At 34.4% G+C, this 12,829-nt stretch overlaps 1 protein-coding gene across 1 annotated transcript in view; it reads left to right on the top strand.

The window, feature by feature from the left end:
• The window catches only part of IQCB1 (IQ motif containing B1), a gene marked incomplete at both ends in the record, with an annotated part of 39,166 nt that overhangs the window by 14,769 nt on the left and 11,568 nt on the right, over positions 1-12,829 (top strand). The window contains 3 exons of the mRNA XM_080696529.1: positions 2,887-3,065; positions 5,543-5,652; positions 8,461-8,570. Of these exons, the coding sequence (XP_080552655.1) occupies positions 2,887-3,065; positions 5,543-5,652; positions 8,461-8,570 (399 nt within the window). The remainder of the gene's footprint in view (positions 1-2,886; positions 3,066-5,542; positions 5,653-8,460; positions 8,571-12,829) is intronic.

Genomic DNA, 12,829 nt, shown 5'->3' with positions numbered 1-12,829 from the left:
TTGCCTGTGCCTATGTATTGAAGTGTTGGACCTAAACCCTCTTCAAGGAGCTGCTAGATGTCTGGTCTAATTTTAAGTCTTTAATACATCTTGAATTTATTTTGTGCAGGATTAGAAAGTGGGATTTATTTCCATTTTTCTAAATATGGTTAACTAGTTTTGCCAATACCATTTGTTGAAAAGGTTATCTTTTTTTTCCAGTGTATGGTTTGGCCCCTTTGTCAAAAATCAAATGGCTGTGTATGAATTTGTTTCTGAATCTTCTCTTCTGCTCCATTGGTCTATCTGTCTGTATTTGTGCCAATATCATGCTAAGGCTTTGTAGTATAGTTTGAAGTCAGGTATTGTGATGCCTCCTGAGTGGTTCTTGTTGCAGAGATCTACTTTGGCTATTCTGGGTTTTTTTGTTGTTCCTAATTAATTTAAATACTGACTATTCTGTGTCTATGAGGAATGACCTTGGTAATTTAATAGGTATTGCATTGAATCTGTATGTAACTTTTGGAAAAATAGCTATTTTGATTATATTTATTCTGCCAAGAGCATGGAAGATCTTTCCATATCCTGTGGTCTGCTTCAATTTCTTTTTTCAGTATTTTATGATTTTCCTTTACAGATCTTTTACCTACATGGTTAGGTCTATTCCTAAGTATTTTAATTTTGGGGGAATATTGTGAGTAGAAGTGTTTTCTGGATTTCTGTTTTAGTGGATTAATGGTTGGCCTACAGGAAACCTTATGACTTTTTAAGATTGTTTTTTGTATCCAGACACTGCTGAATGTTCATCAGTTCTATAAGCCTTTTGGTTGAGTTTGTTTTAAATACATTAAACCTTCCTAAACTGAGTAAAGAAGATATAGAAAATTTAAACTGACCAAAAGCAATCAAAGAGATTCAAGCTACAATAAAGAGCCTACCATCAAACAAAATCCCAAAACAAATGGTTTCCCAAGTAAGTTTTATAAAACTTTTATAGAAGAGCTAATCCCAATATTCCTCAATTTATCCCATGAAGTAGAAAGAAACAGGACTCTCCCAAATATATTCTCCGAAGCCAACATCACATTAATACCAAAACCAAAAAAAGATAGCTCAAGAAAAGACAACTACAGGCCTATTATATCATTGATGAACTTAAATGCAAAACTCCTAACCAAAATACTAGTAATGTGCATTCAGAACCACATCAAGAAAATTATACACCATGACCAAGGTAGGGTTCATCCCAGGGATGCAAGGCTGGTTCAACATACAAAAAAGAATTCATGTAATTTATCACATAAATAGAACCAAACACAAAAATCATGTGATCATTTCAATAGATGCTGAAAAAGCATTTTATAAAATCCAACACCCATTTATGCTAAAAAGCATTGCAGAGAATCAAAGTAGAAGGAACATACATCAACATCATAAGGGCAATATACACTAGGCCCACAGCCAACTTCTTATTAAACAGAAACTGCAAGAGTTCCCCCTAAAAACAGTAACAAGGCAAGGATGTCCATTATCACCACCTCTTTTTAATATAGTACTTGAGACTCTAGCCAGAGCAATAAGGCAAGAGAAGGAAATCAAAGAAGTACAAATAGGGTAAGAAGAACTAAAACTATCTGTATTTGCAGATTAAGTAATCAAATTGGGACAGATTTATCTCTGGAAGGCATTTATTTATTTATTTATTTATTTAATTTGTGGTACTGGGGATTGAAGCCAGGGGCATTCTACCACCAAGTTATACCCCCAGCCCTGTTCTTTTATTTTGGAAAAGGGTCTCACCAAATTGCAGAGGTTCCTCCTGCCTCAGCCTCACACATACTGGAATTAAAAGCATGTACCACCATAACTGGCATTTTGAAATGAGCATTTTTTTAATCTGAGTGTTGAGGGATGTGATGACAGTTGAATGGTGTGATGAAAGGGAAATTTATAGAGTTGGTTTGTCAAAGGAATGTAGGAATTAACTTGCTAATAGGTTAACAAAATTTTACTGATAGAAAACGATCAATGTATTATAAAACAATATATAACAACATTTAGAATTACCTTTTCTACTGGACAGAAATCCTTTGCATTAATGTTGAGTAAGAATCTATTTGCATTGCTCTCAGATAAGAATTATTGGCAACATCCATTTTCTACCATTAAATTTAAAATATAGTAAGTAGTCAAAGAAAGGTGATATCCTGATAAAATCATATCCTTCTTAAGAGGCTTAGGGGAATGATAATCAATAACCCCATTTGACTTTTTCTAAGTTTTAGATAATTTTTCATAGCATTAGTAATGCAAGATGAGGTTGATAGTAAAATTAAAGAAATACCAGAGGAAAGATGAAGTTTCTCCAAAATAAAAGCACATGATCTTTGTATATCAATTAACAATTAACCCTGTACTGTCTTGTGATTTTGCTTTTATTGTTGCCTTGAGGCATTTAAATCACTTGTTATTATTGTGCAGTTTTTCTTTCCTCCTCAATTTGATTGCAAGTTTCTCTGAGAAAGTACCTTTATATATTTATTTATTTTTAATTTTTTTATTGGTGCATTGAGTCATACATCTTAATGGAGTACAAGATGGTAAAGGCATACATGCACACATCACTCATTTTGCCTTTCCCCAGTTCCCACCACATTCCTTCCCCATCCCATTTTGGGTATTTTTTTATTCTCTATTATACTCAGGATGGTACCTTGTACACAAGAGAAATTTGATAATACTGATTTAATATGATATATCCTTAGAACTAACCTACATGTCTTAAAAATTATTACCTGCATGGATCAGGTCATGGGTAAACATGTTATTGAATATTTTACTTAAAATTTTTGTGATAACTGTATATAAAGTAGTGATGGTTCTTTTTTGTTGTTGTTGTTCTGCTAGTGGTGCTTTACTCAGAATAGAAGGAAAATCCCTGCATCCAATTTTAGATGAAGTTATTTTCAAGCTTTTATCAACTCCTAGTCCAGTCATAAGAAGTACTGCTGCAAAGCTACTACTGTTCATGGCTGAATCCCATCAGGAAATTTTGATTTTGCTGAGACTAAATGACTGCCACAAAGGTAGTAAATACATCTTTTCTTTTCTTAGGACTCTCAACAAAGAAAATTTTTATCATGGTTATGAAACACAAGATTTTTATATTTTGAAAAGTTAACTGAACTATGCAGATAAAAATCCTAATTCTATAGATAACTATTTTGGAATTTTTAAAAAGTCTTTCTATAATCAAGCTATCTCCAGGTCTTAACAATGGCATATGGTAGTTTGTTGATGAAGTTATAGTAACTTTTTACTCTCTTTCTAACAAAAATGGTGTATGTTGAATATACCATGTTGTACCATAATGAGCAAAGAAACCAGTGACCATCAAAACTAGCTTTATTGGAGAAAATACAACTGTGTTTGAGAGGTAGATAACTCTTTTGCTCTTTTTATCAGTTAATAAATTATTCTTTAACTACTGCCTTTTCTCAGAAACAATAAAATCTGCCTTACTTCCAAAATTAAACATAGACATAAAAAGTCAGAAATTTTGAGGGTGAAAGGACTTAGTGTGTTACCATCTTTGTATGATAGCTATCATTTAATTGAGTTGTGCAAAACTTATTTACATGCTTAAGATATTTAATCTTTATAACAATCCTATGGAATACTCTTAACCTTTTATAGATATGGATTAAGAGGCTGGAAAAATTAGGTAATTTATTCTACAAGATCAAAAGTAAAGTTATATGTTGGCTTTATTTTACTTCTTTGTTGACCAGAGTTATATATTAATTTTTACATATTTTTTATTCAACATAATCAGGAAGTGGGTTTGTAGATCATTAAATGTACTTAACACAAGATTATAGTATATAGGACTTTAAAAACTTACATGATGCATTTAATATCTAAAAAATTGGAATGATCTTATAATCATTTTTTATTATTTGGAGGGCATTTTGGTAACTTACCTAGCATCAGTCATTCCTATGAACATTTTAATTATTTTATGAATTATAGGAATGGAGGGGGGAGAAAGTACCACTAATAAACTCTAGTTGATACTGTGCTGGGAATATACATTTTTAAATTTTGTAATTCCTACAGAAATGTGAATGTCCAGCAGAGCTCATTACAGTGGAATTTTACCTTAATCCTTTTCTCTTTTTTTGACTGATATCTCAACAACAGAACTTACTCAGATTCTTCAAGATATTTTACAGTTATCAATACTGCTGAGAAATTGGGTCTTAAAGAAACTATAAGGCACGGAAAGATTCATTTAGTGACTACTACAATTGTACACTACAAGACCATTTTATTTATTTATTTATACTGACTATGCCCTGGAAATAGTACTTATTCTTTACCTTTTACTACTACTCTATGTGGGGATGAAAATGCAGTACCCTAATGTAAGAGTACTTCTCTTATATTTGCTCAGGAGCTTATTGACTTGCCCCAAAGTTAGATGCATTACTGTGTTTTTTATTTAATTATAACTTCCTTTAATTAGTAATGACTAATAATAACCTACTTAAGTGCTTCCACAGGGTAGACATATCCTAAGCATGTGTTCATAATAACTTATCTTTTAAAAAATGTTTACGCTTAGCCGGGCGTGGTGGCGCACGCTTGTAATCCCCGTGCTTGGGAGGCTGAGGCAGGAGGATCGCGCAGGTTCGAAGCCAGCCTCGCTGGCTTAAGAGACCCTGTTTCCAAATAAAAATATAAAATAGGTCTGGGAGTGTAGCCCGGAAGTAGAAGGGCTTCCAGGAACCAAAAAAAAAAAAAAAAATGTTTACGCTTAAGGTATTTATATTCATACAGAAAAAAATGCTTTCTACTCTTTGTTTATGGTAGTGATTCCATTGCCTTTATTAAAGAGATTGTCTAGATATATTTTTTTTCCCAGGACTGGGAATTGAATCCAGGGGAATTTCATAATTGAACAAGAACATTCCCAGCTTTTTGTTTTTTTGCGATGGGGTCTTACTAAGTTACCCAGGCTGACTTCAAACAAGATCCTCCTGTCTTAGCCTCTGATAGGCTGGGATTATAGATGAGTGCTACTGCAGCTCTCTATCTAGACATATTTTTGTATCAGATCTCATAAGCAAGCAATAAAAATTCCAGGATGGAGGAATATTCTTAAGACCTTAATAAAAGTCTTTGAGAAAAGGAAAAACAAAAGGCATTGTATTTATTATTATTATTATTATTATTATTATTATTAATTTTGGTGGTGCTGGGGGTAGAACTCAGGTGCTTTCTACCTCCAGGCTATACTCCCAGACCTATTTTTACATTTTATTTGTAAACAGGGTCTCACTAAGTTGCTGAGAGCCTCACAAGTAGCTGAGGCTGGCTTTGAACCTGTGCGATCCTCTGGTCTCAGCCTCCCAAAGGAGGGGGATTACAAGCATGCGCCAACACGCCCGGCTGTATTTATTCATTTCTAAACCAGACTTTTTAAACTTCAATAAATACTAATTAGATAACAAATTACATCTTATTATTAATAGTTGTATCTTTTGTTATTCTATTACAGGACTCAGAAGTCTACTAAATAAACAGGAAAATGAAACAGAATTCAGTAAAAAACTTACACAACTCATTGACCTTTTAAGCCCTCAGTTCTATCAGCAAATTGAAGAACAGGTATTAAATTACAGATAATTTGGGATGTTTTCTACTGACCATCTTCAATTTCTTTCTTTCTCTTAACACTTTTCTCTAACACTTAAGCAAAATTCTTTCCTAGAAAATAAAATTTTATTTTGTGCCTTGGGGGTGGAGTATACTGGAGATTGAACCCAGGGGCATTCTACCTCTGAGCTACATACTCAGCTCTTTTTTTTTTTTTGGGGGGGGGGCTCTCATTAAGTTGCTGAGGGGCTTGCTAAGGTTAGCCTTGAACCTGTGATCTTTCTCTCTCATCCTCCCAAGTACTGGGATTACAGACAGGCATGTGCCACCACACCTGGAAAAAGTGGAAATATTTTTATTTATTTTTTTGGTGTACTGAGGATGGAACCCAGGGGCATTCTACCTCTGAGCTACACCCCCAGCCCTATTTTTTATTCTTTATTTTGAAACAGGGTCTCCCTGAGTTGAAAAGAGCCTCACTAAGTAGCTGAGGCTGTCTGCGAACCGCGATCCTCCAGTCTCAGCCTCCTGAATGCTGTGATTATAAGTGTGCACCACCACACCTGGCTAAAAATGGATTTTTTTTTTCTGGTACTGGGGATGGAACCCAGGAGCATTCTACCTCTGAGCGACACCCCCAGCCCTGTTTTTTATTCTTTATTTTGAAACAGGGTCTCACTGAGTTGCAAAGGGCCTCACTAAATGGCTGAGGCTGGCTTCAAACCTGTGCAATCCTCCTGTCTCAGCCTCCCAAATGCTGGGATTACAAGTGTGCGCCACCACACCCAGCAAAATGGAAATATTTTTTTTCTTTTAACAATTTTTGTATTGAACATAAATAGTATATATTTAAACTATATTTGGTGCCCTCTACCCCCCACCCCATTTTCCCTTCCCCCCTCCCACCAATGGTTGTCCAGGTTAACCATGTCATATTCATAATTTTACACATATTCAGATGTAGACCCTCATTAATCAAGATCAGCCTTCCTCCTCTCCTATCTTTCCATTCAAACTTTGCTGATATTTCCCCTCCATTATCTGGAGTCCCACTGGTATCCTCTGTGTTTCCTAGTTTGGGCATATTAGAGGGAACATATGTACCTTCTCCTGTGCTTGGTGGGAATGCAAACTAGTTCAGCCACTATGGAGATCTGTGTGGAGATTCCTAAGAAAGGTGGGAATAGATCCACCATATGATCCAGCTATACCACTCCTGGGTATCTTTCCAAAGGGGTTGAATTCAGAGAAATACAGTAACATATGCATACCTATGTTCATAGCAGCACAATTTGTAATAGCCAAAATATGGAACCAACCCAGATCTCCATCAACAGATGAATGGATAGCAAAACTTTGGGAAATACACACAATGGAATTCTATTCAGCCATAAAGAAGAACAAAATTATATCATTTGCAAGAAGATGGAAAGCCCTGGAGAACATTATGTTAAGTGAGATCAGCCAAGCACAGAAAATGGAAATATTTTTAAGAGTGTCTTTCTTTCATTCAGCCAACCCATTAATATAATTTCAGTCTCCTTTTTATATCTGTTGCTACATGCCACCAACACCAGTTTTTTAAAATTTCTTGTGAATCCTATGTATATATTATCAATGAGCCATATAAATTTCTTTCTTTGTTTTTTCTTTAAAAAAAACCCCTAATAATAGCAAACTATATTTATGGTCTCCTGTGAGTAACCTGCTTATTCTTTGAACTATAAAGATATTTTGATTCTGTATGAGAAACTATATTAATAAATGTTATTTTGAAGTTTGAGAATACAAGTTATTCATTATTTTATCATATTTTCTCTAATATACTCAAAATGGTGGCTTCAGATATCTCATCCCAATAGGAAAAAAAATAGAACTTTCTGATTTCCAGGTGAAAACTTAAAATAAATTTGGAAAATAGACTTAAATTTAAAGTAGCAAAAACTATTTTAAACTTAAAAGGAAGTAAGTATTATGTATTAATATATTACCTTGAACCAAGGGTAATGCACTTAAAAATACAGGCAGGAACCAGGAAAAGAAGTCCAGCTAGGCAAGAAGAAGGAGAGAAGAGAATAGAGGAAGAGAATTCCCCATTTTTTTTTTTAGGGGCATTCAACTTCTGAGCTATTCCCCCAGCCCTATTTTTCATTCTTTATTTTGAAACAAGGTCTCTCTGAGTTGCAAAGGGCCTCACTAAGTAGCTGAGGCTGGCTGTGAAACATGATCTTCCTCCTAATGATCATCCTCCTAAATGCTGGGATTACAAGCATGGGCCACCACACCCGGCTACAATTTTCTACTTTTGTCTGTGAACATTTACAAGTTATAGATTTATCGCAGAACCATGCATGTGCTAGCCATACACAAAACATTTATATCAGTGGCTTACAGAACAAAATAAAAATTCAAACAAATATCCACAAAAGGTCAACAGACATTACAATCTGAACCCACCTAGGTTGATTACCTGTTAAATAAACGTACTAACAAATTAACTCAAAATAGATTAGGAAAGGTTAGGCAGAACTACAAAACTTTGAAAAGAAAGTGAGATTAGATAGGATTTGAAGCTAACTAGACTATCTCTGGAATATGTTCTAGATATTGCCTAATAAATCTAACATACTTTTATAGGAAGGTGATGTAAGTGTTCTTAGTTCTTCTCTGTCCTGAGCCTGTGAACTTAATGTTGCCTCCTACTCATCTTTTTAAGGATAGGGATTAATACTTGCCCTGGCCTGACATTTTAAGAGGTGTACTGTTTAAAAAGATTTTTTCTAGAGATGTCTCTAAATTACTTCTGACATATAATTTCAGAAACTACATCAAGCAGCTTGCTTGATTCAAGCTTACTGGAAGGGCTTCCAGACTAGAAAGAGATTGAAGAAGCTTCCATCTGCTGTGATTGCTTTGCAGAGAAGTTTCAGGTAAAAAATAACAACAACAAAAAATGTTGTGAAAGATCTGGTCTGAGAATCTTATCCGAGTACAGTTGAATGGTAACTTAGTGTTTTTTGTTATTTTTGCTTTGGGTTTGGGGGTTGTTTTTTGTTTGTTTGTTTTTCTCATTTTGTTCCATATATTATTGAATACTAGCACTCTAGTAACCAAATGTACTTTCAAAGCAAAGGGTATAATATAAGACAAGATCTTTTTTTTTTTTTTTGAGGGTCTACACTCCCCGTCCTAATTTGTATTTTGAAACAGGGCCTCACTAAGTTGCAGAGGGCCTCACTAAGTAGCTAAGGTTGTCTGCGAACCACGATCCTCTGGTCTCAGCCTCCCAAATGCTGGGATTACAAGCGTGTGCCACCACGCCCAGCTATAAGACAGGATCTTGATGTGTCAAATATACAGTCCTATATACTTAATAAGATTTGTTTGTGAGCCAAGCACACACAGGGAACCAATGATATTTATATTAAATTCTCAAAGCCAACAGTTCTCACAAATATTCATATATAATTATGATAAAAACAGGTATGAATATATAAAATTTAAATTTCTTAACCTGATTTTTCTGAGAAAATGGCATGGATGAATATGACCCTTGGGGTATGATATAGTTTATCTCTATTTCAAGTACATTGAAATTAAATACTGAAAATATGGCCCACTTTTTATATAACTAACCCATCATATTCTTAGAAGTTACAGAAAGAACAATAAAAGATTTAGCTTCTAGGTAACTTAGGATACAATAAAGCTTTCTCAGGGATGATTTTTTTATGCAACCTAATTTAAAGCCAAGTTTTAGCTCACTAAAATGAAACTGGCATATTAGAGAAGTAGACTTTTTTTTTTTAACAAAACTGAAACCATTGTTTTAATAACTGCAGGTGCATTTCTCAGTTATAAAACATTTAAAAATAGCTCTGAGGTTAAAAATGTTATATTGTCACAAAGTTAAAGACATTGAAATCACTCTGGCTGTGTCCCTTAGTGGATATTCTATTAATTAATGAAAGTTTTCTTTAGAGAATACTTAAAAGATAGATTATAAATATTATTGGGTATGAATATTGTTGGTAGCAAAGAAAGCATTAGGTTTTTTTGTTTTTGTTTGTTTTTGTTTTTGTTTGTTTGTTTTCGGTACTGGGGATGGAACTCAGGGGCATTCTACCTCCAAGCTACACTCCCAGCCCTATATTTATTCTTTATTTTGAAACAGGGTCTCACTGAGTTGCAAAGGGCCTTACTAAGTAGCTGAGGCTGGCCGTGAACCACAATCCTCCCATCTCAGCCTCCCGAATGCTGGGATTACAAGAGTGTACCACCACACCCAGCAGCATTAGTTTTTTTAACATGCATCAAGTACCTAATGTATGCTAGAGGATAGATGATGGATGAAGATACTTACCTCTTGGTTGCTTTTTTAACCATCCCCCAAACCAATTACAGTATGACTTTATCAGTGAACTAATTGATTAATGATGTGGGAATCTTCATTATCCAGTCACCTGTCTAAGCCCCACCTCTGAACACTACTGCTTCCGGGACTCAGTCTTCAGCCTATGAGCTTATGGGAGACATTTTAGGTGCAAACTATAATACCTCATACGAATTAGATATTATAAAGTTTATGGCATATTACCTAGCATGTAAAAAATAGTAGGAAGAACTACATATGGCACATTTCCTGCCCTTGAAGAAACACAAATCTAGACAGACTTATTAAATAGTGCCTATGAGAGACAGGTATTATCTAACTAGCATTGTTTAAGATGTATTGCCGATCCTATAAGGTGTTTCTTAAAAGTTAAATGAAAGAAAAACACTTTATGGTCAAATACATTTGAGAAATAGTAATAATTTGAGAACCACAGTATATATTCTTCTGTTCAAAAGAGAATGAGATGTTCTTGTTATTGCCTTCTGTAGTAAGTCAGAGTAGTTGCTACTTAGGGATTCTACCTGCTATCACCCTCAGCTATTTGTCCTTTTATAGTAAATACTTAAAGGTACTCCTATATAATTGATTCAAACCATTAGTCCCACAGTAGTTACCATATTTGCCTGTTTACTTGTTCTTTCAATATTAAAATCTTTATTTTAAAAGACCCCAGAGGACTGGGGCTTTAGCACATTTCTCTTCTATTAGTTGTTATGGCTTATGGAAATGTAGTTGGACTTTCTGCCTCTGAAGTCAGGTAATTATCTCAGTAATTTCCCCTTTCCATGCTTTTTTGGGGGCGAGATACTGTCCACCACTCATACTGATGGATCCAAATTGATTAGTGTTCTTTAGATTCAACAAGAGGTACTATTTTATAGTCACATGCTTGCTAAAGAACTTTCATAGAGGGTTCTTTTTATTTAATCATTACCAATGTTCAGAAACTTTATTTTCTATTAAGCATTGTTTTCCTCAGGAAGGTTTTCTGAAACATTTAAAGGAAACTATGTGATTTATTTACCTTTTCATGGTCCTTATACTTAGGTATTTTAATTACATTTATTTGATTTTCTCAGGAAACTGAGTTCTTTAAGAACTGAATGATATCTTTTCTCTGTCTGCTTGAGGCACAGTATGAGCATACAGCAGTCACTGATGTGTGTGTATTGCATTATTCTTTTATCAGAACTGCAATACATATGCCATAAGAGCAGATGCCTATTGGTTCTAGTAAAAAAAAAAAAAGTCAGTTGGATAAGTAACCTTTTAATTTTTGAATGATTATAGAAACTGTTAGCAAAATAACTAGAATGTAAGTAAGTAAGATAAGTACTATTTAAAATCATATTTATTCTTTATCCAGGCGTGGTGACACATTTGTAATCCCAGCACTTGGAAGGCTGAAATAGGAGGTCCGCACAGATTCAAAGCCAGCCTCAGCTACTTAGTGAGGCTCTCAGCAACTGAGTGAGACCCTGTTTCCAAATAAAGTATAAAATAGGTATGGGAGTATGGCCCAGAGGTAGAAAAGCCCCTGGGATCCACCCCCAGTACCACCAAAAATTAAAAAATGAAAAAATAAAATCATATTTCTTCCTAACAAATGTTTTCAAACATGAAATTAAAGCTAATGAATCCAAAGATGACACATATTTATAACTTATCATTGATATTTCAGTTTCTGGACCCTCCATTCTACTTTCTGGTTTGTATTTTACTTCCATTTTCATGCTCCATAGTCTTTCTCATTTTTGCCATATTTCATAGTAAACGTGCCTAAATTCTTTCCCAAACCCAGTTTCCAACAGATTAAATATCCTAGCAATATAGTTCTAGTGATTGCCATGTTTCTTGTAGTAACTGTATATTTTAAACATTGATAACAATACAAGATATTGCTATTAAAATCAATTAGAAGTTAGAAACAAGTAGATGTTTTAAAAAAATCTATTTGAAAGGACAATGATTAGGGCCTGTTCTCTTTTATTCTCCATAAGTGGGTAAAGAAAAAAATCACCATTTTTTACATGTTCTACAATCCAGAAGGTTTTTTTGGTGGGGGGAGGCTCTTTAGGAGAAGCAAGTTTCTATCAGGTTCTTACTTCATCTCCAACTTTCAGTAAGAACACAAACACATAGAAGCTATTCAAGTAGCTCTATGTGCTCTAGAAACATTCTCCTTTTGTCTCGTCTCTTTTTTTTTTTTTTTTGCCACACACAATGGGGTTCTTTTTTACCTTTAGTAATATGTATAAGAAAGAAATTTCAAAACAAACTCTCAACTCTGGCCCAAGTGGAAAGCCAGAAAAAAGTTTTAAGTTGATGGAAGTTAAGAAATTGTGAGAAAACAACCACACACACACACACACACACACACACACACACTAATTTTTTTTTTGCACAAAAAAAATTGAAAGGCATTCTACCTTTGAGCTACACCCCCAATCCAATTTTATTTCTCTTTTGGAAACAGGGTCTCGCTAGGTTGATGAGAGCCTCACTACTTGATGAGGCTGTCCTTGAACCTGTGATGTTCCCTTCTCAGCCTCCCAAGTACAGGGATTACAGACGTGCACCACCATGCCCAGCACACGTGAAATTTTGTCAAATAATTTTTGAGTTTTCTGTCTCCAAAAGGTTACTTTTTAAAGTTACAATTGTTACTAAAATTATTTAAATTAAATTATTTTTGCATTTTCAAAAGAAAAATGTTAACTATATCATTATGAAGTCTGGTTGTTAATACTACAAAACTGTAACCAAGGTAGCATAATTATTGATAACTAAAGG

This window comes from Muscardinus avellanarius, assembly GCF_963383645.1.
Source record: "Muscardinus avellanarius genome assembly, chromosome: 5".
Lineage (NCBI taxonomy): Eukaryota > Metazoa > Chordata > Mammalia > Rodentia > Gliridae > Muscardinus > Muscardinus avellanarius.
This window is presented reverse-complemented; position numbering and strand designations above follow the sequence as displayed.